General features: G+C 44.6%; 1 protein-coding gene across 2 annotated transcripts in view; it reads right to left on the reverse strand.

The window, feature by feature from the left end:
- The window catches only part of LOC138284925 (dipeptidyl peptidase 4-like), a 497,709-nt gene that overhangs the window by 145,670 nt on the left and 324,527 nt on the right, over nucleotides 1-27,512 (reverse strand). For both annotated transcript variants that reach the window (XM_069224254.1, XM_069224253.1), the window contains exon 18: nucleotides 8,375-8,422. In XM_069224254.1, coding sequence (XP_069080355.1) covers nucleotides 8,375-8,422 — 48 coding nt within the window. The remainder of the gene's footprint in view (nucleotides 1-8,374; nucleotides 8,423-27,512) is intronic.

The raw sequence follows: 27,512 nt of genomic DNA on the forward strand, positions 1-27,512 counted from the left end.
TTTTGTGAATTTTTGGCCCCAGGGTGGTCTGCCTGGGCCTTTAGGGCCCCTTCCCCAGTTTACCAAATTTCAGTACTGGGAGTGGGCCTCCGCAGGCATCTCAAGGCACTAGGAGATGGGGCCCCAGTGGTGAGCTCCTCAGGGCCTCATTAGGCAGAGGGAGGAGGGCCACAAGTTGCCCTTCCTATTCAAAATAATGGTGGCCCTTATGGTGGGCTCCCCGGGGCCTCCCAAGGCTTGGGGAGTGAGGCAGCACAGCCCCCTCTCCATACAAAGAAATGTCGGTCCTGAGGCCCATGACGGCTCAAGGGGGGGGCTGCAGGTCTCTCCTCCCCATATAAAAAAAATCCAGCCATAGTGCTGGGCTCCACAGGGTGTATGGAGGCTCAGGGAGGGGAGCCATGCAGTCCCCCTCCCCTATATGAACTCAGCCCCATGGGTAGGCTCCCCAGGGCATAAAGTAAACACAGCCCAGCCTCTTTTTTATTCCTTTTTTGATCCCACAGGAGTCTTGTGGGGTCACAGCATTTCTTTTGCCATTTTGCCTTTCTTTTGGTCCCCCTGGGGGCCCTCTGAGTTTCCCCCGTGGGGCCAGGGGGTCAGGGTATCCGTACCCTGTCCCCATGAGTCCTTATTTTTTATAACTTCAGGAAGAGGACTTAGGGGGTTATTCTAACTTTGGAGGAGTGTTAATCCGTCCCAAAAGTGACGGTAAAGTGACGGATATACCACCAGCCGTATTACGAGTTCCATAGGATATAATGGACTCGTAATACGGCTGGTGGTAAATCTGTCACTTTTCCGTCACTTTTGGGACGGATTAACACCTCCTCCAAAGTTAGAATAACCCCCTAAGTCCCAAATACTGTAATGGCTGGCAGCAGCATTTTTCTCATCTTCCTAACAGCCATTCAGAGCATTTGCTCTTGCGGGAGTCTGACTCAGGAGCGAGATGGCACAAGGACATTAAAGCTGCCTGGGCCAGTCAGAACACGATGGTGGTCATTACAACCTCGGCGGTCTTTTTTACAAGACCGCCAAGGGACATCCGTGCGGAAGACCGCCAGTAGTGGCGGTTTGCCACTCGGCGTGTTATGACTGTTGGCTGCCCTCCATCCTTTTACGGATGGAGAGCCGCCAACAACCATACTGACGGGCGGCAGGGAAGTGGAGGTTGCTCCACCTCCACCGCCACGCCAACAGAACACCGACTAGCGAATCACGTCCTGTGATTCAGCGCAGCGGTGTTCTGTTGGCGGTGTGGTGTCGGCGGAGCTGCCCCCATGGCTCCCGTCCCCTCCCGGAGGATCGACGGAACAGGTAAGTCGATTGTCTGTTAGGGGAAGGGGGTGGGGGGGTGTTGTGTGGGTGCATGGGGGTGTGCGTCTGTGTATGTAGAGAGGGTGTGTGAGTGTGTGTATGATTGCGGGGGTGTTGCGTGTTTTGGGAATGAGTGCGTGTATGTCTGTATGTATGTCTGTATGGATGTGTGCGTGTATGTTTGTATATGGGTGTGCATGTCTGACTGAGTGTGTGGATGTAGGGATGTATGTCGGTGTGTGTGCGTGTGTGTGTGTTGGTGGTGTCTGCGTGCATGTTGTGTGTGTGTGAGTTATGTGATGTTGGGGTCGGGGTGGGGAGGGGGGTCCTGCCACCTTTGGGGGGTGGCAGGAGTGGTGGGGGGTGTAGGGGAGGGAGTTGGGGTGGGGGAGACCCCTATCAGTGCCAGGGAAGGAATTCCCTGGCACTGATAGTGCTTACCGCCATGGATTTCATGGCGGTTCCTACTGAAGGAAATCCAAGGCGGTAAGCCGGGTCAAAATACTGGCGGCGGTATAGTGACGGCCGCCGGGCTGGAGACCCAGGTCTCCAGCACGGCGGTCATCTCTGCCCTGGCGAGCGGAACGGAGAAGCAGCGGGTGACCATGGCGGTAACCGCCATGGTCATAATACAAAAAAAGACCGCCAGCCTGTTGACGGTCTTACCGCCACTTCTCCGCCTTCCGCCAGGGTCGTAATGACCCCCTATATTTTTAAGTTGACAGTCCAATGAGCGTCCCTTAGTGTCTCGCGAGCCGAGGTGCCAAAATATACATTTGTGTTTGACCCTTAATTTCTCGAAAAGTAATGAGTGGATTTACACCAAATCACAATAAGCATTTGTAATGCAATAGGTCTCACATATTTTGACCAAGTGCATTGTAATCTTTTGACAACAGCGCCCATGAACAAAAACAAAAGAAAACATGAGAAGAAACTGAGAAAAGACGACTTGGCAAAATAAAGTAAAGTTAGCTTTAAAAAATAAAACTTGCAATTTTGTGCCTGCTGGGCACATTTTTGCGAGTCACAAGCCTTCTGTTTGAGGGGCACTCGAAGGTAAAAACAAACAGAACGTCAATCACGTTTGGAACAGGGGATGAGCACTAATTAAGTTGCATCAATTAGTGCTTGATCCCTGCTCCATACAGAGAAACGGAAGTGATGCCAGCGACCCTTGACAAATTACGAGCAACAAATGGTGAGCAACAGGCGGGCTCCAAGCCCTATGCTGAACACAGCAGAGTCTTGTAAGCGAGCCGCATGCGCTTGCACATGCACTCACAGGCTCGACACTAAAAAGGATACTTAATATAGAACAGTTTCATATGGACACATTCTGATCTGTAATGCGTTGAAATAGCAGCAGTTACAAAAGCAAAACACCCCAAACAGAATTTACAACAGCATTGGCTGGAGATGGGATCTGATAAACATGAAATGTGGTTCAGAAGCATTCTGGTACTGTATCAGGATTTAAATACAAAGCCAACACTAAAGTAATTATAAAGAAAAAACAAAAACTGGCACTGAAGGAGACTAGCTTGTGTGCAGAGCAAACAGCAAAGTGAAGATGACTAGTGGTTTAAGTAGACTGACCCTCTTCCCCATGCCATATGCTGCAGTGGGCAGAAGAGAAATCTGAACAACACAATTGGTCAATTAAGAAAGGTGTCTGAAAGCCCCTATATGTAAGCATATTGTACATAACTTAGTAAAATCAAAAGGTCTTGGCTAACACTAGACCTGAAAAATAACAAGGGCAAGTCATTTCTGAGGCTGTAAGTAAAAGATTGTTGAAATGTACAGAGAGAAGAAAAACGTGAACATATTCCAGTTAGGAAGAAAGTTTGAAAAGAAAATTCCTGATTTTTTAAAGCATACTTTTTACATTTGATAGTTATGGCGCAATCAGGGTCACTGAAATTATGAGGCAGTGGAGGACTAAATTATGCAGCAGAGTTGAATAATTATTATTCCGCAAAAGTCAAATTAGGTGATAGTATTACTTTATTATTTTATCACTTTCACTTGTTAACTTTGTCTGGGCATACTTCACCTCACTAGTACCAGTTTAACACCCAAACAAATCAATCAGAAGCTAAAAGATGATCAGTCAACCATTGCAAATGACCTCCCTCCCCCAGCAGCATGTGTTGTCACATTTCAAATAACTTTTGATCAATTTGGGCACACAACAGTAACAGTAACTTTGAATTGGATCCCTGAAGTGTCAATGTAAAATTTTAAATCCCTGACTAATGCAGACTGATCTTTCAAATATTGAACTGTTCATTCAGGCATGTCTCTAAAACAGCAGTCATAAATTATTGGTAGATTTATTCCGATGAGAAGATAAAGTCAGACTTTTGTAGGTCTTACCTAATAAAATGCATATGAAGGACAGGGTATATTCAAAAGTAAAGGAGTTGATATGAAGACGTTTTTGCTGTCACAAAGCCTGTAACTTTACAAAATGCACACGCTGTCTCACTCAATATCCATAACCAAGTCTGAGAGCTGGATAAATATTTTTGGTTTATAAACCAACGTTTGTGATTCATTCAAGATGAGAGAAAGGGGTGCACCCCCTCCGACATGTGGGTGACAATGCATCACTGGCATGAGACTGTAATTGTGGTTTCAAATGATTAATCTCAAGGTGGAAACTAAATAGCAAATTGAAAGCTGCTGCTGTGAGCCAACATACCCTTTGGCAAATGTGGCAAGCGGCCGCAGGGCTCTTTAGAAGGTACATGGACGAAGGGACGCAGTTCCACTGTCACTTACAGGATTACGTGCATTCTTTTTACAGAGAATCACAAAAAGGTTCCTGTCTCATTACTGTTCATGAGGCCAGGGGCTTTCAACCTCCTGCAAATGCATCTGATTTAGTACATCGGTCTCAACACAAAATGATTCTTTGTCCATAAGCCAGTTGGTGTGCATTTAACATATACTGATTTATGAATGGGATTATATGCAGAGGAATACATTCTGACCCTGGACACTCTTATTTTAAGTTTGCAATATTGTTTTTTTTACTTGGAAAATGCCTTTTTACAAACAGCAGTGAAATAAACATTTCTCATCTGGCTGGAAGGAAATACCACACTAAAAGGGAGTGAGCTCCAAATTAAAACGAGTTAGAGCTATTAGCGTTGTAAACTCCTAACTGGACTTGTCATGCCACACAAATTACAAGAGAAAAAACACAGCGCGATCGCGCTATGTAAAATGCAGCGCGATCACACTGAAATTGAAAACAGAAAAACAGAGCGCGATTGCGCTATGTAAAACCCAGCGCGATCGCGCTGCGTGGAAAATAAAAAGATAAAGTAGTCCGGAAACCTTGCTGAACACATCGAGTCTCCTATGGTTTCAGTAGTTCACCAGTGCTGTGTAGGTGGGCTAAACACCGGAAAAGGCATGACGTATGCATGCCTTTCACAAATGAAAGCAAGCGGATTTTAAAAGGCAAGCCCACGAACCAATGAAAGTGACTGACGTGACATGGGCGTGGTTAGAAGCCCAAAGAGAGATTACAGCATGCGACAGAGCGCTTTGCGCTCACCCATAAAAAGCACAATCTGCAGACCAAGATCTAGCTTCCTGCCGAATTTGATGTAATTCGATTCAGCAGTTTTTACTATTTTCCATTTTAAACAAGTCTGTGAAAAATGCATTGGGACCCCCTTTTTTTCAGTCCCTGCTTGTTGGATCACCTCAAAACTTTCCATGTACAAACAAGTCAAAAAGTTGTGCCATTTTTTAAAGTTTTGCAGAGCTTCATGAAATGGTGCCAAGTTTTTAGCAACAGAAATGCTTCTCCTATGGAACTGCCACTTCCCTGGTGCAAAAAATATTATGTGTGCAGGGGACCACCAGCCCTCTAACAGCCCTGGTGAATTATAAATAAAATATGTGCAGGGTCCGCGCCGCCCCCGCACCCACAAACCCTGGGGACCACCACCTCCCCGGGGCTATAATTTAAAGAATGGTAGAGGGTTCATTTCAGACACACCCTGCATCCTCAGTGACCACCACCTCCCAGGACATATGCTTGTTGGAGGGGGCCTTGTGTCCCCCCTCGTGGAGCTATAGATGGCCCTGGAGACCGCCACCCTGCAGGGCTGGCTTCTGCTATGTCTTGGCATACCCACCCCGGAGCATAGCTATTAGCTTTTGCTTCTCCCACCAAGCAAAAACAAACAGTCTGGTTTCTGCAAGGGAGAGCTGTCGAACAGTATAACCTTTGTTTTTCAGTAAATATTTATATATATCTATGTAAATATTTATATCTATATTTATATATCTATAAATATATATATATATATATATATAAATATGTCTTATTAGCCATATAGGCCCTCATTCTGACCCTGGCGGTCGGCGGAGAGACGGCGGTCGGACCGCGAACAGACCGGCGGTATTAAAAATGGCATTCTGACCGCGGCGGTCCCCGCCGCGACCGACCGCCACTTCTCCACTCCGACCGCCACGGCGGTCATGACCGCGGGGCTGGAGTTTGCGCACTCCGGCCCGGCGGTCGTCCCAAGACCGCCAAGGGTATTATGACCCTGCCTACCGCCGCGGTTTCTTGCGGGCGGGAACCGCCGTGCGAACCATGGCGGTAAGCACTATCGGGGCCAGGGAATTCCTTCCCTGGCACTGATAGGGGTCTCCCCCACCCCCCACTACCCACCCGAGTCCTCCCCCCACACCCTCCACCCCCCTGCCACCCCCCAGAGGTGGTACGAACCCCCTCCCCACCCCCACCCCGACATGCACATACATGCACCCCGACATGCACACACCCCCAACATGCACATATACACACCCCCTACACACACATACACAACGGGGACACATACCCGCACACATACATGCAGACATGCGCACCTGCCGAACAGCACACATTACCCATAGACACAGCAGCACCCCCCGCCCGCATACACGCACTCACACACCCCCTCTACACACTCCCACGCACACCCCCATGCACGCCCACATCACACAACACCCCCCCACCCCCTCCCCTCACGGACGGTCAACTTACCTTGTGCGTTGGTCCTCCGGGAGGCGACGGGAGCCATGGGGAGGTGACCGCCAACAGAAGCCCGCCAACAGAAGACCGCCACACAGAGATGTGGGTCGTAATTCTGTGGGCGGTGTTCTGCTGGCGTGGCGGTGGAGGTTGACCAGTCTCCACTTTCCCGCCGACCGCCAGTGTGGCTGCTGGCGGTTTTCCGGCGGAACGCTCCCAGCGGTCAGAATGCGCACAGCGGCATACCGCCGCGGTCGGCGGTCTTCACTGCGGCGGTAACTCGGCGGTCTTGCGAAAAGACCGCCAAGGTCAGAATGAGGGCCATAATCTGTTAATTGTGATGAATCACGTTACCATCAGGTTGGGCATTCCGGGCTTATTATGCAACAGGAATGACTTGTTAGGTTTGAGTGCAACATTGACGATATCCAGACTCTATAGATATAGCCTAGAAAAAGTCCATGTTGGGGATAAACACGTGTCAGCTGAATCATCTGTATTTGTCATTGTCAGAATCAACTATAAACTGTTATTACGTTATTACTGGACTTACTGTATTGAATGTTCGACTGCATCAAGATGAAGTAAAAGCACAACTCATCATTTTATATGAATTCTGGACTTTCATTTGTTCTTTGATAAGCATACAAATACTGTTCATTGTGATTAGATTGTGACATTACAATCAACCAGCGTGTCTTCTTATAGATCACTTCAATGGCTCGAATTGACTCAAAAACCAATATGAAGAGTGCTCTGTTATCGATTCTATGATATAGGTAAGCTACTGTCACCAGTTTCGGGGTCCTGTTCAGTCACATTATGGCAACAGATGTGATGATAATGTATGAGCACTATTTTCCATCATAACTGTACTTCAAGTGGGCGAGAAGTTTGACAGTCATACTACAGTTGCCTTTTCCTTCCTTTCTGTATATAAATAAATGGAGTATGTCGACTGGCACATAAATACCAGAGATGCTCCATGATCTGTGCTCCACCCCAGCACATACATTGCTTCTCTTCTACCCAACCTACCAGGAAAGAACACAGCACTCTGGATACAGCTAATTTTCCTTTATTGTGCTAATGTGCAGAGGTTTAGACATACATCTACATTATGCTTACTTGTGTCATCTGTGTGAATACTGTGTTGAAATAGAGATCAGCATACCTGAATTGCAAAGCATTGCAAGGCTTTTATTATTGTTTGTGTTCCCTCCTGTCAATTCGGTAACATAATAAGACACAAAGATGGAATCCAGACCCGGGGACACTGGATGGCCCTATGGACATTGTTCATGGATTCCTGTAAGGGGCCGAGATAGGAAGTGGGAGAAGAGGAGGAGGCACCGACTAATTATGGGATACATTTTGACAAGCTAGCATGGTGAGAGGTCAGCTCCACAGAAGTAAATGCCCATATGCTATGTCTAGTTGAGGAAGGAAGAATAAAACTAATTAGCTTATTAAGAATGTGCATGGTTTATGTTCTGAGTGACTTGCATACTTTAGTAAAAGGTGTTGCCCAGTGATACAATATCTCCTAATCTCTGAACCTACCTCCAGGATTACTTTGTTTTATTAATTTGTTTGGTAATGGGAGTCCTGTGTGCCATCAGGAATGGTCATTCAAGATAGAACATAAACACTACCTACCAAAATTTCACCTAACTCCCTTTCCACCATTCCCATCATTTCAGTAGGATTGGGTACTTTCCCTGCTGTCACATTACTGTATTTGCCCAATGTGACAAAGTGGAATATTTCTTCCTAAACGTGTAGCATCACAGCAGAGCATGTAAACTTCAAATACTGATTCCTTCCAAAGGGCTATCACAAATATCCACTAGGTAAAACGATGAAGGGTTACTTCGCAATAAATGAGAAATAAAGCATATCAATTAACAAATTGCCACCATGGCAGCATTTTATAGTTAAATATATTCAATTCATATTCTCCACATGACTACATTAGTATGTTACTTTGGAAACCATCCATCTTACCTAAAAAGATTTCTTCTCCCTGGAAAACCTTCATTGCTAATGTAATATCTGGAAGAGGACAAATAGGTAAGGGTTATAATGGTTATTTTACATAAACAAAGCTTTGTTGGAGACACCAAGGTAAGGGTCTCATCACTTCAACAGTGCTGGTCCTTTATGAAAACACAACCACGAGGTATTGTCATAAAATGTACCCCGTGGACAAAATAATTTACCACTTACAATACCACACAATAAAATACACAACAACTGTCACTAGTAATAGTCTCCCTCTATACAAAATATATTACCTACCACAGAACAGTTAGGTAAAAGAGTTGAATATAAATACTATTGAAGCACACTTGACCCTTCGTATGCAGTATAGTTAGTCATGGTTGCCTTTGACTAGAACAACTGAAATATGCCAATCACCCATCTTGCATGTTAGTAACTGTAATTCCAACAGCAATTTAAACTGTGATTAGGGTGACCACCACATTACAGGTCATTGAGGACACTGTTTCCAATCCTGAACTCCAAAGTAATGACTTAGTGCATACTGGGTGTTGTAGTCTTGCTTTGCTTCCTTTGAACTAATTTGATTAAAAGAGTTGGAACCAGTGATCTGGATGTGAAATGCCAGGACCGGTCACACTGGGGAATTTTCACAATCAGTACATTTAGAAGTACTACAATGGTAGTACTCTTAAGCTACAGAAATACTATTAACAAATCTATCGACAAATACCTCCCCTTCTCCTACATTTCCTATGTGATGATCTTTGCCCCTATGCATACATGGGGATGTGTTGTAGTAGTGTTGGACCTGGCCCTCTCTGCAGGATCAACCCCAAACATTTTGACTTTTACCCTCCACCTTTCGCTGACTTCGGTTTTTTTTGGCTTCAGAACTCTGTGCACTTTACCAGTGCTGCAGTGCTTTTGCTCTCTCTCTAAACCATGGTTACATTGGCTTGAACCCAATTGGAATACTTAGTTTACTTGTAAGTCCATTGTATGGTGATATACCATATATCCAGGGCCAAAAGATTCAGGCCCATATTTATACTTTTTGACGCGAACCAGCGCCGGCGCTGGTTTGTGTCAAAACATTTACCGCCGGCTAATGCCCTTTCTGTGCACCAGGTGGGCGCCTTATTTAAGGATTGACGTTAGCCGGTGCTGCGGTCTGTTCAGAGTAAAAAAAAATAGTCAAACCAGGCAGCGCCGGTGTAGGGAAAATGGGAGTGGTGCGCCAATAAATGGTGCAAGTCAGGCTTGAGTCAAAAATCATGGCTCAAACCGGACTTATGCCATTTTTTGCCATTTTTTGAAGCACAACGCAGGAGTATAAATAAGGCGCACAGGCCTTAAAGTCATTTTTTGGATGGGAACGCCTACCTTGCATGTCATTAACGCAAGGAGGTTTCCCGCATCCAGAAAATGACACACACGGAGGGATTTTGACGTTCGCGGGGTCGGGCGTCATAGTATAAATATGAGGCAAGGTTTGCGCTGAATGTGCATCAAAATATTTGACACACATTCGGTGCAAACAGAGTATAAATATGCCCCTCAATGCTACTAGTGGGCCTATAGCACTTATTTTGTCACCGACTTAAGTAGCACTTTAAAATACTTCCCAGACCTGCCACTGCAGCCTAAAAGTAGTTTTAATTTGTCCTGCCCTCTTGCCAAGCCTTAAACGTCCCTTTTATTACATATGTCACACCTAGGGTATGCTCAAAGTAGCCAACAGGTAAGGGTACTGTTTAATTAAACAATTGGACTACTAAGTGTTACATGTCCTAGTAGTGAAAAACACCTACATTCATTTTTCACTACTGTGAAGCCTACCTTTCTCATCAGGTAGTGTTGGGGATTCCTTATTATATTTACCAAGCTGTAATTCTCAATTGTGAGCAAGTAGTTATGTCAAATTCTGTGTCTATGAAATTTTAATGATAAACTATTTTTAGTGGTAAAGTTCGATTTTTCAGTACAATTTTGGAATGACACTTTTAGAAAATTGTCATTTTCCTGCCCTTAGGCCTTTGTGCCGTAGCCTTGACTGGGTCACATGACTGGATGTAACTGATACTAGGGCCTCATTTAGATCTTGGCGGAGGGGAATACTCCATCACAAATGTGATGCTTATGCTGTCTGCTGTTTTATGATCCCATTGTCTCCTATGGAGATCAGGATATGGCAGACGGGATATCAGTCACAATTGTGACGGAGTATTCCCTTTGCCGAGATCTAAATCAGGCCTTTAGTCTTTGTGAATTCCTCCTAGACAGTCACACAATAGAGAGATTAGATGTGCCTGAATGGGTCATCTGCTGGCAGGATGGTGAGTGGAGCTGAGCACAGCACAGACCCACTTGCAACTGAATAGCCTCAGCTCTACCTTCACACAATGGGCCAGAGAACCCCACATTGTTACTGCGGCCAGCTTGGAGGTAGAGCAGGGGAGGCAGGGAATTCCATGCACTTCAAAGCCATTGTCTAGAAGCCTCTAACACCTTCCAGAACCAGGGCACCAGGGTATGGAAGGGGGACCTCAGAGACTAACTTTTCTGTACCCTCATGAAATGCAGATACTTTTCAAGAAAGAAGGACTGCTGTGCTGCTGAAAGGACTGTCACTATGATGGACAGCTGTTCTACAGGACAGCTGACCTGCTGGATTGGTCCCCTGTTTGTGCTGCTACTCTGCTACCTTCTGCTGGGGACAAGGGCTGGATCTTCAACTGTTACAGGATCTCCAGAGGGACTCACAAGGTCTGATTTGCTTACCTTCTGTTCAGAGCCACAGGGATAGAAAATGCTTTCTCCATCTTGAACTACACCTGATCCTTCAAGTGGTTCCCTTTCAAAGCTGGACTCTTGGATATGGTGCTAAAGGTGCCCAGATAATCAAAATCTAAAAGTGGGTTGTTCTTCTCTGCAGCAGTAAATCTGTTTCAACAGTCCTTCACTGAAGGGGTATCCAACCTCAGGAGACAGTCTTCGGCTACAGTCCTCTGTCTCGTCCCACTGGAGATTTTCATCTTCCTTTTCAGAGCCTAAGGGCCTGATTACGATCTTGGTGGACTGGGTTACTCTGTCACAAACGTGTGTGACGGCGTATTCTGTTTGTGTGCTGCATAGATAATTTACACATTGCTTGTAAGTTAAGCTTGACTGCCTTTAGTGCAAAGCTACCTATAGTTAAGCACAGGTTAATTTAATTACCTTTTGTTGTTCCCCCTGCACAGGATTGTGGTTGTTGCACGACCAGGTTTCACACCCCAGTGAAACAACAACACAATTTCTAACAATTAGTACATTTGGATTGGAACCTGTCTAAGTGGCTAGCAAGTGGAGAATATTTTCTAATAAATTAGACGCTTTAGGGAGTGTTATGGAGGGGGTTAGTCAGGGGTAAGGAGAAGTTTAGAGAGGGATGTGTAAAACAAACACCCACCAAAAAAAAAAAGTGAGTCCATTACTATTCACAGGCTACATTTCTAAAGTTACTATAGCACAAAAGGACCCAGAGCAGTTTTAAAATGCACTCTTGCCAAGCCTTGGAGTAAGATCAGTACCATACATGGCCATAATTCACAGACATACATATTGAATTTAATATGTTATATTAAATGTAAAATTATGTTTAATGAATACAATGAATATATATTTTACTTTAAATATAATTGATTAAAACATTTATGAATTGCTGTGAATTAAACAAATCATGTAAAAATTAGTAAATCACAATTAAATATAAAGATCCTAGTATTTTAAATAATAATATATTTACATTAAATTACTATATTGTTTTTAATTATTTATTAAACATCTATTTGATGAGTTAATGTGCTATTGGTTGATTTTAGTTCTCGGCTAATAATTATTTTAAGTTAATTTGTATTTTAATTTTACTTTAAAACAAGTCTAATATTTTTTTATAATTATTTAAACTTTCTTGTTTTTCCCTATACTCTACCACAGGAAGATCTCCACCCCAGTGACTTAGACCTCCACCTACATGTACAACATTTCTAGTAATAACTTTACACTCTTGAATCCTGTTCTAGCAAGCACCACACCAAAGCCCAGATTTATCAAGGGCGTATGTTGCCCTTGAGTCATGCAAGGTGACGGAAAACCTTAAATCAGATTTACTAATCCAGGCAGAGCCACCTTGCATGGCTCTGCCTGGCTTAGTAAATCTGGAGTAAAGTGAGATAGAGCAAGTCATTGCCTTGAGTTCCTCTGTACTGGAATGGTGTTCCATAGGTAGAGCATGCATGTTCCCGTGCATCCAGCCATGGTTTTTGCTGCATTCCCATGTGTACTAAGACCAGAAAACTCAGAAATGTGTAAAAATGGTATGCATTAGCAGGTGAAGTGTAACTAGGAGAAATTATTTATTTATCCTTGTTATTTCATCTTTTTATATGTGCTACATTATGAAGCACACATAGAAAAAGGAAAATGTCTTTGAGGATTGTTTTTGTGTGGAAAGGTGTCCCTTGCTGCACAAAAACAAGCCTGCCTTTTACACAGGCACCTTTGCACCATGGTGCAAGGGTGCCAGCATTAGCACCACAAGTACAGTAACAGAGAGCGAGCAGGAATGCATCACATCTTAATAGATATGGTGCTTTCTTGTTCTCCCCATTTGATGTTGCGCAGCACAGCAAGTTGTCTTGCTGTGTTGCATTGCACTAAATATTGATAAATCTGGACCCAAAAAAGTATAAAGATACTACTAGATGCAGTGATAAGTTAACTTGTGAGTACATCTACACATGCACATTTACCTTTGTGAATATGTCCCAATGTCTGTAATGACCTAGGGGGAGGTGATCATCATATCTGTGAATGGGACAGTAGGTCTTAAGTAGTAATTGTAGATACTTAGCAAACTTGCTTATAATCATGTTCGATAGACCACGAAAGCAAAAGTAAATTGTTCCTGAAATAGTATGAATTCTTGCCTGATTAGAATAAGGTAATATGTTTGTTGCAACATATAATAATGGGCATATGAGAACTGCATGTTTGGCTGTTTCATGATCCTGTTTAGAGAAAGGTCAGGTATTTTCACCAGTACCCAGATTGAACTGCAATTTTGGCAGGTTAAGGAGCCTAAATCTTAGAAACTCATGTTTAACCTTTGTTGTAAACATGATGTAGTTGGAAGCTAGATACTAATGATGTACTAACCAAACGATTTCTTAGAAAGTGGCCCTCATTTTCTTATTGAAGGCACCCTTGAAATGTGATTCATTCAACCCAGTTTGTTCTATCTGGCAATCCATGACTTGTTTTTAACAACTCCAAAAAAGGGGGAGACCTCTTTTTCTCAAGCAGAATTTGTAATCTTACTCATCATTGACTGAACTTGTAGTAGTAGTATATGTTTACCTCGGGAACTAGTCCATAAAACATGCTATACACCAAAAATAAGTTAGGCCCTGATTTATACTTTTTGGTGTAAAACTGCACCAACTCAGTTTTGCACCAAAACATTTAGCACCAGCTTGCACCATTTCTGTGCACCAGCCGAGCACCATATTTATGGAATGGTGCAAGCCGGTGCAACGGGTAGGCTAGCGGCAAAAGAAAGGACTTTAGTTGGGTTGGCCTGGCAGTATGGAAGAAGGGGTTTTTGCACCAAAAAATGACGTTAGCAGGTTAGAATAAAACAAATGACTCTAACCTGCCTAAAGTCATTTATTGATGCAAAACCATCCATACCACATGACTCCAGTCTTTGAAATGACAGGAGTCATGCCCACCACCCCAATGGCCAGCACAAGGGACCAGGGTCCCCTGGGCATGGCCAATGCACCCAGTGCCATGTAGGGGGGCCATTTCCCTTTAAAAAATAAAATAAAATACCTACCTGTACTCCCCCATCCTCTGCTGTCCCTCTGGTGTGGGTGGGGGTGTCCCTGGGGCCTGGGGAGGGCACCTATGGGCTTATTGCATGGTCCTCCACCATGGAAATAGGCCCACAGGTCCTCTAATTCCTGCCCTGACCCAGGCATTAAAAAATGGGGCAAAGCAAGCTTTGCCCCAGTTTTTGACCCCTCCTCCCACCCGTGCACCATTTTTGCACGGGAGTACAAATATGACGTTAAGGCCACAGAGTTACTTTTTGCACGGGAACGCCTACCTTGCATCTCATTAAGGCAAGATAGGTTTCCACTTCCAAAAAATGACTTTAACTCCATAAATTTGGCACTAGATGGGTCTAGCACCAAAGTTTAAATATGGAGTTCGTTTTCCACCGAATTAGAGTAAAAAAAATGACGCTAATTCAGTGCAGAGTGTAAATATGCCCCTTAATTACATACAACTGCTGTTGATACATAAAATAGTTCCTAGAAATGCAGTGATAAAAATACTTTCAACAGACAATGAATATGAAACAAATGTAAAAGTATTTTGGCCTAACACCTAGAATTACATTCTGTGTATTACATAGACCAAATATTCCATAAAAGCTATAAGTAGGATAAGGTGCACACTAAGTTCATTTTACGTAAATCCTTATTGTTTTGTGCCATACCGACATGGAAATATTTAAAGCAGCGGGCAAAAAGAACATACCACAGCAACACGTATTGCATTTTGACGCTGCACTAGATTTACGAGATTTTGTCAATCTGAGGCAGTGCCATCACCCATGGCGCAATGAGGAGAAATGCTTTAATTTCTCTTTGTTTTTTGCTCTTTGTATGTGTGCTGACTATCAGTGCTGTGAGCTGATGAAATGTGATAGCGTTGGGGTGTAAATACGTATATGGAATTGCAAGTGGGGGACTCATCAAAGCCAAGGTCATTGATTGAAAAGGCATGTATATATAATACATAGATAGACAATGCTGATGCTTTCCTTGAAAGGCACCATGCTACATAAGGGAAAATGGCTTCATTGCAACACTCTGTTCCCAAGATAGTCACAACTGTACACTTTCTTCTGACCTGCGCAATGCACACTGTCTGTAAAGCCTTCACTCCTTCTACTCTGCCAAATTAATGTGGTAGCACCCGGCATTCATCCATAGTTCCCTTTTTAAGAAGCACCATACTGGCAACTGTTGCTTCAAGCAGCACAATTTCCTTGGGAAAAGTACTGTCTCCCTGGAGTGACTGCTTTTTCTAAAAATAAATGTCATCCTGTTTACCAAGATTGCTTAGAGTCCCAGTCTCATTGGAGTAGAAGAGCTTCCTTTTCTGTCTTTAAGATCCACTCATGCAAGTTGAGCAGCACAAGGCACTTTACAAAAATTCAATAAATATATAAAACACCCCTTCCCAATGTACAACATGTCTAGCGACCTGCATGCCCACAGAGAGCGACAAGCAGAGGGTAAGGACTGAATGACAAAATACAGAATTGCACTGGCTGCCAAAATGTGCACAGAAATAGCATCCGCCAATCCCCTACTAGGCCAGGTCCACACATGGGTCTGAAAGAAAAATGAACATGGAGTATTATATATTTGAGTGGGTTAATGGTATACAGAACGCTGCAGTAGATGCCAGACTGGGGCCAGCACTCGTTTTGTTGATTTTTGGTTGCACTGGACTGGGACAGAGTCACAAGTTCTGGCCAACTACACTGAAGCCTGGGCCAGCTACCTGGTAAACAAAAGTACCTTCAATCCTGGTTTGGGGAGTGTTTGGGTGGATCTGCGTTGAAGATGTATCGCGCAGCAGAGGCGATGTGTCGGTTCTGAGATGTGGCAAGGCTGTGGTGTGAGGTCCTGCTGCATTGATGTAGAAGATCCAGTCAACGGGGATAGCGATGTGAAGCCTGGTGTCTGAGATGCGACGCGCAGTCGAGGTGCTCCGGGGAGCTTCATCATCGAGGCTGTTGTCAAAAATAAATGCAACGGCCCATGCCAGGGAAACATAGGGCAGTGGTGGTTCTGAAGGTGATGCAGGTTGCAGCTGTGATGCACGTCTTTGCAATGGATCCAGTGCATGTAGAGCTAAACAGCAGAAGAAATGCATTGGTTCTGATGGATTCATGGGCTGGCAGAGCACCTCAGGCCCACTTTCACTTGGCATGGCAGACTCTCAGATGTCAGAGGCCAACTGCAGATGAAAGGTTGTTGGCAGTTTAATATGACCCTGAGACTTCAGATCAAGAGGTCAGCCAGCTAGCCCTTGGAGCCACTTTGGGTGCTTGGTTCATGAGACACAGGCCCAGACTTCCTTACCCAGGCAAGAGGGCAGCAGGCAAGCACAGAAAAGAAGGAGTCCGGACGAGGTCAGTGCAGCAGAGCGGCAGGTCTTCAGCAACACAGTAGTCCTTCTTCATGGCAGAGTATCCACAGATCCAGAAGTGTAATGAAGTAGTGTTGTCTGAGCTCCAGTATTTCACCCTGGTATCGTGGTTCTGGAACGTGGAGAAACTTCTAGAAAGTGGCTTTGAAGTGCAAGAAATGTCCTGCCTGCCTCCCTCCCTCGCTTTGGCTCTAAGTTGGCTGGAGTGACACTGCAGGCCCATTATACCCTTTGTGTGGAGACACGACACAGCCTATTCAGGTGTGAGTGAGGTTGTGTCCAGCTCTTCCCTCCTATCCTTCCAGTGATGGTCCATCTAATCAACCTAATCTTCCATTGTGTGTGGCTGTGTAGGAGGAATACACAGAGCCCACCTACTAAATACACCTAGTCATGTGACCAGAGACAGGCACCAAATGGCTAAGGTAAGAAAATGCCATCTTTCCAAAAGTGACATTTTCAGAACTGCAATTTAAAATCCGACTCCACCACAAGATAGGATTTTAACTTGTGATTCCAGAGACATCGTGCTTAAAGGAATTATCTCTTCCCCTGAGGAAAATGTAATAAGGCAACTCCAATGTTATGCTATGGGAGAGAGAGGCCTCAGAGACTGGCCTGCAGTAGTGAAAAATAAACTTGAGAGTCTTTCACTACCAGGACATGTAAATTTAAATGTACGTGTCCTACTTTTTAAATATATCACACCCTGCCCTCTGGGCTGTCCGGGACCTTTCCAAGGGTGACATATTGATTAAGATGGAAGGCTTGGGCTTGGCAAAAGGTTTATTTTGTGAGACTGAAATAGTAGTTTAAACTGCACACACAGGATCTGCCATGGCAGGCCTGATACATGTTTAAACTGGTTACTTAAGTGGGTGACACAGCCAAGGCTACAGGCCCTCTAGTAACCTTTAATTTAGAGCCCATTGGCACATGTAGTGTCACTATACTACCGACTTATAAGTAAATTAAGTATTTCATTTGGGGATCAGCCAAAATGATCATGTTTAGACGAGAGAGCAGTAGTACTTTAGCACTGGTTAGCAGTGGTAAAGTGTCCAGTGCCTAACATCAGCAAAAATAAGGTCAGAAAAAATGGAGGAGGAAGGCGAAAAGCTGGGCAGAACCACCCCAGACATACCGAGTGTGGACGGGTCTAACACGCAGTATGTCTTACATTTCTTCTGAATCACACACCTTTACATTCTTGTTGCAGGGTGGTATTTGTCAGGCTTGCTCTTCACAGCCTGATATAAGATGGGAAAGGGTGGTGTGCAGCCTCACTGATTGACATACAGCCTCAGGAAGCACAAGGTTGAATGCTAATGTGCTGCCCAGTGTTTAATTAAGAAGGTGTGCTGTGCAGTCAGAACGGTGACCAAATGCAAGGGCTGACAGAAGGTGAGCACAGCAAAACTATGATGGCAGGGGCATGCACACTCATGCTTGTACCGTTGAGAAGTGCCTGACTTCCTCGATCAGTAAAGACCACTGTCAGTAGTGTTGGGGGAACATTACACATAAAAACAGAGGCAACAGAAAATGAGAGAGAGGGATGGAGCCTCAATCGTCAGGATAATGAACTACCTGCATATTATTTTCAAAAGAGTGACTGAAATGCTTTCTTTTTGTTTAGTCTACCTGGATCTCTCCATCGTCAGAATTGTTTGCATATGGAGATGAATAGCCAGAGGAGAGTGCAGTTTGTTTGACTCGGTATTATCTGAATATAAGCTTCTTCTATCGCTTTACCATCTGTTGTTCTCAAAGACCCGCACAACACTAGTGCACTAAATACTAGTTATTAGTTACATTATACATCTATTTCACCAAGAATCAATTCCCACTGTCCATAAAAACACCATAACACTATAATACTCCCTGTTAAAAAGCCATCAGATTGCCCAAATGAGGAATAAAATGACCAGTCCATTTCCCATTTACCAGTGATGTTCTACAGGGACACAAACCACCTAGAAAGCCTTTCCAAGCAAATTTAAAACCCACAAGATAACGCCTGTCCTTACATTGTGGGGGCAGGTGAACTCCCTTTGATGAATATTAGGAAAACTGCTGGCTTCACTCAGTGAAGAGTATAATCCTGGTGCTCCTTCACCTCTCTATTGCCTTCCCTAATATCTCCCCTCAATTGGCCCCAGAAGAAAGGGTGGGACAGACATGTTCTAAAATGTATCTTCTAGTTGCTAGAAGGTTACAGTCAACATCTAAGAATCCAACCTTGACTCCATATCAAAGGGGGGGGGGGGTGCTTGGACAGGGGTCTACAATACCTTGGAAATATTTCACATTTACATGAGATCCCTGACCTTGGCATATTGGTTCAAATTTGAAAAGTATGACATTTGTACCCAAATTTATCAGAGACTGAAAAACATCCCAAAACCTATAATTGCCTAAACTCACTTATAGAACTGTGATTCAATGGCATCTGACAAGAGCCTATATCTAATGATACCTATTAGATGTTCCCTTTTTTGCAATTGAGCTCACAGCTGGAGCTCATACAATCTGTGGCACTGTCACATCTAGGCAATTGCAACCTCGCACATATTGGTGCTACAAAAACGGACTCAAGTTGCATGATATTGTCATGACCAAAAGATAGAGTAAGACTCTCTCTGAAATACCTACATGTGCTCCAAATGGAGAATACCATTAAGTGCCTGCTTCCCTGCAACATTTGCAAAGATAACTGGGGCAATAGGTTTTGATGCCTGCAGAAACTAGCCACTCATTACACATCCTGAAACACGAGTTCCCACAATTTTCACCTAAAAAGTAAAGGTAATACCATCCTGGTGTTAGGCATCCAGCTCTGGAATAATTTTAAGCCTGCACACCAAGCAGCTCTCTCAACATGAGAGAAACCCCCACCTTAAAAGGAACAGGCTTTTTCATTCTAACCACCGCACATATATCTTGTAGCCATCTGGCAATCAGAAGGCCAATCTCCAGGCAGAAGATACAATAACAGAGACTTATTTAACACATACACAAACATCTCAGATATATTCACTACAAAAACAAAAGTTAGAGGGACATTAGAGTTAGGTTCAGATTTTACACGCACAACCCCTTAGAAATTCAGTGGTTATAGTTATACTTATCTCAAGAAACTATAACTCGTGCCCAGCTGGTGAGAGCATTTTTAAAGCCAGCTAGGAGTAGATTTCATGTTTGCTCTTTCTTGGCGGGAGATTTGAAATTGCTTCGCCAAATGAGAGCAAACACAAGTTTTCCTGCAAGAGCAAACACAGGTTTACCTGACCATGCCTGTGTGGGCAAGGGAATCGCTATGTCCTGGTGGTGGGCACCCTGGGACATAGCCGTAGCCAGCCCTAGGGGATGGGGTCCCTAGGGCCTTTTTCATTGAAGCTGGGCTCCAGAGGGTGGGGTTCCTTGGGCCAAAATTGGCCCAGAGAGGGGCCTATTTTCACCCACACTTGACCCTGGTGTATGGGGTCCCCACTGTTAAAATCAGCGTGAGAAAGGGGAGCCGCATGCCCCTCTCCCACCTTATTTATAAGGCCAGGCCATGGGAGATGGGGTCCCTAGGGCCGAAATAAGTCTAGGAATGGGGCCATATGGGCTCCCTCGCCCTTTTTAATATCCTCCAGGCCCCGGGGGATGTCCACACATGCCCCCTCCCCCCAAATCTATGTATTTTCACCTGGGACCTGGCCCAAAACGGGGGCATAAAAAAACAAGTGTAGGAAACCATGCTTTTTTATTTAAAATTATTTTGCAGAGAATCCACAGCTAAAAAAAACAAAAACATTTTTGGCCCTAGGTGGGGTCCCTGTGGAAGCCCATCACCAGGCCTTGGGGGGGTCAGGGAATTCCCACCCTGAACTCTTATGCGCTTTTTTCCTTTTTTTTTTGGGACTCGCCCGAGTCACAGGATGGCTGCTACCACTTCCTGGTTGAAGGGGTGGCAGCCAATCAGAGATTGCATGGGGAAAATGTTTTTGGGAACAACTGCTTTTTCTGGGCCCCTGCTTAATAATCAACCCTAAACTTTCCAAACAGGTGCTGAAATGAGTGGCAAAATAGTTTTGAAAATGTCATCAAGATTTGTCAATCAAACAGCATAAAAGTTATTATCAAAACAAAAAAACACTTTTCCTATGGAAAATAGGTCCTATCTACTGGCATATATGTATCTAAATCTCTCTCTCTCTCTCTCTCTCTCTCTCTATATATATATATATATATTAACATGTGAACAGGAGGGACTAGACAATTATTGAGATCAAAAGAAAGAACAAAACGTCCTTTTCTCCTCTCCAAGAGATTGACCGAGTGAGAAAATTTGCATGAAGCAAAGATGTGAATATGTGTTGTTATATGTTCTGTATGTGTGCACTGTTACTTAATGGTGTGGATATACTAGAAAAGTAAAAAAAAAAAGTAAAAAAAATGTAGTATGTTCCTTTCAATTGCTGTTTTGCACTGCACCATGGGATGGCCCAGTCTAAGGCTTTTGCCGAAATGCGTAGGCCAGGTCTCTTTATGTGGCACCTCGCACTTTGCACTTTATAATTATGGAATAAAGAAAACCCTTTTAACAGCAAGTTTGTGTACCAGATTGTGCTGTTTTTTGGATTCGCCCAGAGGTGAAGGTTGTGTACTGGGGCAGGAGTCCTTGGAGATTCATAACATATAAATATATATTTGTATATATGTGTATATATATTTATATATATGTGTGTATATATATATATCTATATGTATATATATATATATATATATAAAAAAATATATATATATATATGTTATGAATCTCCAAGGACTCCTGCCCCAGTATATGTGTGTGTGTGTGTACATAGTTATAGTTAGGAACATGTTTCCATAGAAAAGGTATTGTTTTCTTGCCTATATCTTTGGCGCCGCTTGACGAATCTTCACAAACCTTTCCCAAAAAAGTGTACTGGTGATTCTTGTTGCATACTGAAAGTTTCAGGGTGATCCGCCAAGCAGGGACAGAGAAAAAGATGGGGTCAGAAAAGTTACATTTCCCATGTTAATTCCCATAGGACCTTTGAACACGACTACAGCCCAAACCACTGGATGGAATTACACAAAATTTGGCAGAAAGCTAGCTGTTGATACACAGATTGTGCTTTGGGCTGTTTGGTGAAATCTGAAATTGAAGGAAATCTAAATTTGAATATCTGAGCTTGCGAAGACTTCACAAATTATAACAAGCTTGTGCAAAGAAATGCAGAGATCTGATTGGCTGGCAACACTTCAAACCAGGAAGTGTTGACAGCCATGAGTCCTACAAAAAAAGTTTAAAAAAAGACAAGGAGCTAGGTTAGAGTCACCCTGACCTCTCAACTCGCACCCTCCTGCCGCCCCAGGGACCGGGTTTAAAGTGGGAGGGGCACGGCCTCCCACAGCCCTGGAGACCGCCACTTCCCTAGGGCATTTTCAATGTTCAATGAGGGGGACCACACACCCCCATAGCCCCAGGGAATCCCACCTCTTTGGGGCATCACTAAATGAGAATGCAAGGGCTCCCTCCCTGCAGCCCTGGGGATTGCAACTTTCCTGGGGCATTAATAAAAGAATGAAGGGGGTTCATTTCTGACCCCCAGGGACCACCATCTCCTGAGTCTATTTGCATGTTGGAGGGGGGCCACGTGCCACCCCTCGCAGAGCCAACCATGGCCCTGGGGACCACCACCCCCCCCCCAGGGCCGGCTCCAGCTCTGTCTTTGGTTGCCCACCTTCAGGACATAGCTATTTGCTGTGACTTCTCCCAGCAAGTTAGAGCAATCACTCCGCTCAGATGAAGTGAGAGCTGTCAAACACCTCTCACTTCATGTGTGTTTAAGTTTTCTCTGTTTCCCTGCCTTCAGAAATGCAGGCAGGGAAACAGAGGAAACTGTTCTCAAAGAGAGGAAGGCTCCCCCTGCGGACTCCAACATTGTCACATGGCTGGGACACAGGGGATGTGGTCCCCAGGGTTGAGGTTGGCCCGGAAGGAGGGCTACGTTGCCCCCTTCCCAATTTTTTAAAAAAATATTTAGACCTGGCCTTGGGGAATGGGGTCCCTGGGGCCGAGATGGGCCTGGGAAGGGGGGCTGTGTGTCACCCTCAAAAAAATATTCAGGCAGGGCCCTGCTGGATGTGGTCCCTGGAGCCAAATGCCCCCACCAAAAAGTAAATAAATATATAGGCCGGGCCCTTGGGTATGTGGTCCGAAATCAGCCTGTGGAGGAGCATGCGGACCTGCGGCCAACTACTGCTGTGCATGGCCAAAGGCTGTGTGCAGGGTGGGGTTGAGTGGTTAGGGAAGTGTTGGGCGCAGGCCAAGCTTTGCGACCAATCCCTGCTGCGCACATATGGGGGGGTGGGTGGTTATGGGGGTTGGCTGCAGGGCATAGCCACAGGCAAGGCCTTGCAGCCAACCCCACTGTGCATGGCCTAAGGCCAACCCCTGCTCTGCACTTCTGAATGCAGCACGGGTTTGGGTGGTTATGAGTTAGTACTGTATGGATGAGTGAGTGGTTGTGTCAGTTGTGTGAGTGAATGGGTGAGTGTTAGTAGTTTTATTGGTCTGTGAATGAGTATGTTAGTAGCTGTGTATGTTTGGATGTACAAGAGTTTGTATGGGGGTATGAGTGGGTGTCTGAGTGGTTCTGTGGATGATGTCATCAGTGATATAATCAGTGATGTCATTTGAGATGTCATCAGTAATGTCATCAGTGATGTCACTGACCATATCATGAGTGACGTAATATGAGAGGTCATAAGCAGTGCATTCTGGAGGCGCAAGTTATAGTTAGCTGAGGTAACTATAACTGCTCAATTTCTATGATTTTTGTCCTATGAAATGTGAGCCTAACTGGAAGGTCCCTGTAACCTTCATTTTTTCCAGTGAATTTCTATGGTTTTAAAAAATATATATATGTTCACTGAAAAAAACAGTCAGGTATGGCAATATCTTACTTTCCATTAATAAAAACTTACTGAAAAAAACTAAGGTTAAAGGGACATTATAGTTTTGTGAAATGTCAGTTAAAACCATTTTAAATTAACAAATCCACTGAAATTCACCGTTATAGTTTCTCAAGGAACTGTAACTCATGCCCTATAGTAACTATAACTCACACCCACACCATGCAGTGTTGTCACAAATTATGTAGTTTCAGACGTTGATGTGATGTTGTCAGTGATGTCATAGAACATGTCATGAGTGAAGAAATATGAAACATAGTTAGATGTTCATGGTTAGGGTCAGAATTATAGTTAGCTTTGCCCATGTGTGACGTGGAGAGGGGCATAGGGAGTAGCACTCAAACTCCCGTGCACGCACATGTTGGAATATACGGAGTGTCATTTTAAGTAAGGCAGAGCTACTGACTTTGTCTAAAGGTCAGAGCACCAAAATAAGAAAGTGGGCCTACTGGTGTTTTGAAGTGGTCACAAAATCAACATATATTACGTACATATATTGTCTTTGTTAATGAATAACCAGTAGTTATAATGAAATATTTATATATAATTAATTCACACAGTTAAATATTTAATAAAATTGACTGTTTTTTAAAACATTAAATAAAATTGTACTCAATCCTAGCCACAAACATGTCTTATTTTAAAATTGTTATGCTACAAAGTGCAGCCTTAGAAACGACCATAAGGGGGCTTTGCACTCCACATAAACAGCATAGACCTCCAGCCAGGAATGCTTTAAAATATATGTTAAGCTGTTCTGGGGTCACAGATTTAGCAACCCAGGAGACTTAGTCCCTCATTACAACCCTGGCGGTCGGTGCAGAAGTGGCGGTAATACTGCAAACATGCCAGGAGTAAAAAAAAATGAAATTACAAGCATGGCGGTTACCGCCATGCCAACCGCCACTTCTCCACTCCGACCACCAGGGTGGTAACGACCGCTGGGCTGGAGACTTAAGTCTCCAGCCCGACGGCCGTCACTAGACCGCTGGCGGTATCAGGACCCCGCATACCACCATGGATTTTGTGGGGTTCTGTACTGCCACGAAATTCATGGCGGTAGGCACTATCAGTGCCAGGGAATTAGTTCCCTGGCACTAATAGGGGTCTCCCCCTCCCCTGAGTCCTCCCCAGAGTCCTCCCTCCAAACCCACAACCCCCCTACCACCCCCCAATGGTGGAAGGACCCCCCTCCCGAAACCCCCCAAAACATTTACACACACACACCCCACCCCCCTACACGCACACTCACACAACTACTACACATACACGCACACATACACACACACATGCACACAGACATAAATGCACACATTTCCCATACACACAACACACACCCCATATGCATGCACGCACTCACGCATCCCCTCTACACACTCACACACGCACCCCCATCCACTTACACAACACACCCCTCCCCTAACGGACGATCACCTTACCTGGTCCGGTGATCCTCCGGGAGGGAACGGGATCCATGGGGGCTGCTCCACCGCCAGCTCCCAGTCACCAGGACACCGCCACACCGAATCCTGACGTGATTAGGTGGGCGGAGTTCTGATGACGTGGCGGTGGAGGTGGAGCAGCCTCCACTTCACTGCTGACTGCCAGTATGGCTGCTGGCGGCTCTCCGTCCGGAAAAGGGCGGAGGGTTGCCAGCAGTCATGATATGCTGTGCGGAAAACCGCCTGCACTGGCGGTCTTCAGCACGGCGGCGCCGAGGTCCAAATGAGGGCCTTAGTGTTATATTTTAATGTTGCTGAGAAGGCGACTTTACCCACTGAGTCCCCCACAACATTACAAAAAATGGTGGTGCCCTAATCCCTTTTTAGGAACACCATCAGACTGCAAAAATATGTTGCCTGCTGCTGATTTATTATTAATTTTAGTGTTCTTTATTATTTCAATTTTGGGTGTACCATCCACCCATTCATCCAGATCTTTATTTTTTTTAAGGCTGCAAGGGAGCCCTGGCCCCGTGGCCCCACCGTCTACCCTGCCAGCACTTATCCTGGGTGCTGGCAGGAGTTGACAGAGGGACATATGTCCCTCTACCTGTACTATTACAGGCTCTGGGGACTTGGGGACTTTTATTTGTTTTTTAATGGGCAGGGGGTGTATGGCCATGCTCCTCAAACCATTACATGACCCAGGGACCCCATCCCAGGGACCATATTTTTTTTTTAAAGTAGTTGAACCTTCAGCCTCCCTCCCCTAGCATTTACAGGCCCTGGGGACCCCATTACCTGGGGCGGTATTCATTTTCTATGAGGAAGGGGGCACCAGACCCACCTCCCCAAGCCAATACTGGCCCAGGAACACTATCCCTAGGGGCAATAGATAGGTCCCCAGAAGCACACCTGGGGCCCTGACATCACCGAACATTGTGGCAATGGGGGATGTTCCAGGGACCCCGTGACCCCACTGGCTCATCTGCATACTCCAATTCTGGATGTAGCCGGAACTGGACTTTGCTGAGGCTCGGTGGGAGTACGTTTTTTTCTTTTCTCCCACCATGAAGGAGTAATGCCATTTTCTCTGCCTAAAAGAGCACAGGAAGGAATTTAAAGGTGTGTTCCCAAATGGCAGAAGCATTTTTTATAGCTCCTGCAGGGTGGAAGCACATATTTTTCCCTGCCGCACTTTTGTGGGCAGGGAAAGGGTGGGACAGGTTGGGCTCCCGGGACACAAGAATAGGCTAAATGAGGCATTGGGGAACCGTACCCCCCGTAATGAAATATTGGCCCAGTGAGATGACATCCCCAGGGCCTCATTGAGGCTCAGGGAGGAAGGCCCTATGGACCCTTTCCTTTTCAAGAGTTTTGGCCCTGGGGGATGAGATCCTGGGGTCTTTTGGAGGCTCACAAAGGGGGCTGCTTCACCCCCTCTTCTTTATTTTAGAATCAGCCCCAGGGGTTTGGGTCCCCATGGCCTGAGAAAGCATTGGGGTGTGAGTGCCTGTCTCCCCTTTAAACTATTAGTGTGCCCCCCGGATTCGAGTGCACCTCAAGTGGTTTATGTATGCCAAAAGCAGGAGCCAGTGCTTTATCTTAAAAGACTTGCAGATCTAAAGTTAATTCACAGTAAAATTAAAAAAATATATAATTTTTGGCCTCAGGTGTCCCCTTCACCAGGTCTGGGGGGCAGGGTATTGCTACCATACCCACTTATGTCTGTTTTTTCACATTTCTTTCAGGACAAGTGATGTAGGGCCTGATTTATATATTGGAGGACGGGTTACTCCCTCACAACTGTGAAGGATATCTCATCCGCCAAAATATAAATCCCAGAAGACGTAACAGGATTTAGATTTCGGCAGACGGGATAGCCATCAACATTGTGACGAAGTAATCCATATGCCAATTTCTAAATCAGGCCTTTAGACCTGAGTCCTAATATGGCTGCCGCCACATTGTTGCAGACATGGTGACAGTTAATCAGATCTCATCTTGAGATATGTTGGCCCTGCTGATCTGTGTCTAAATTTCCTATGAAACAATGAATGGCAAAAATGTGTTTTGGGACCTCTCATTTTTCTCATCCGTTGCTTGAATGATCACCCTAAAACTTTTAAAGAAAGGGGTGAGGTGGAAGAATATTTTTGGGAAAGTTTCATGAGGATTCGACAAACCATGCCAAAGTTATTAAGAAAAAAAAAAAAAACATTCCTAAGAAAACACAATCCTAACTATAACTATCCAGCGAACCTATGAATGTATAATGGGTGTTTCTAGTTCAACCTTTAGTCAAGTGTAAATTGTTTAAGTGAGAATATCACTGATCATTGCAAAATTATTATATCACCATGAGTTTCAAGATACACTAAAGCAGCGAGCAACAAAAGAGCTCAACATCCACTTTTCAGATGTCACTG

Source organism: Pleurodeles waltl, chromosome 3_1, assembly GCF_031143425.1.
Source record: "Pleurodeles waltl isolate 20211129_DDA chromosome 3_1, aPleWal1.hap1.20221129, whole genome shotgun sequence".
NCBI lineage: Eukaryota > Metazoa > Chordata > Amphibia > Caudata > Salamandridae > Pleurodeles > Pleurodeles waltl.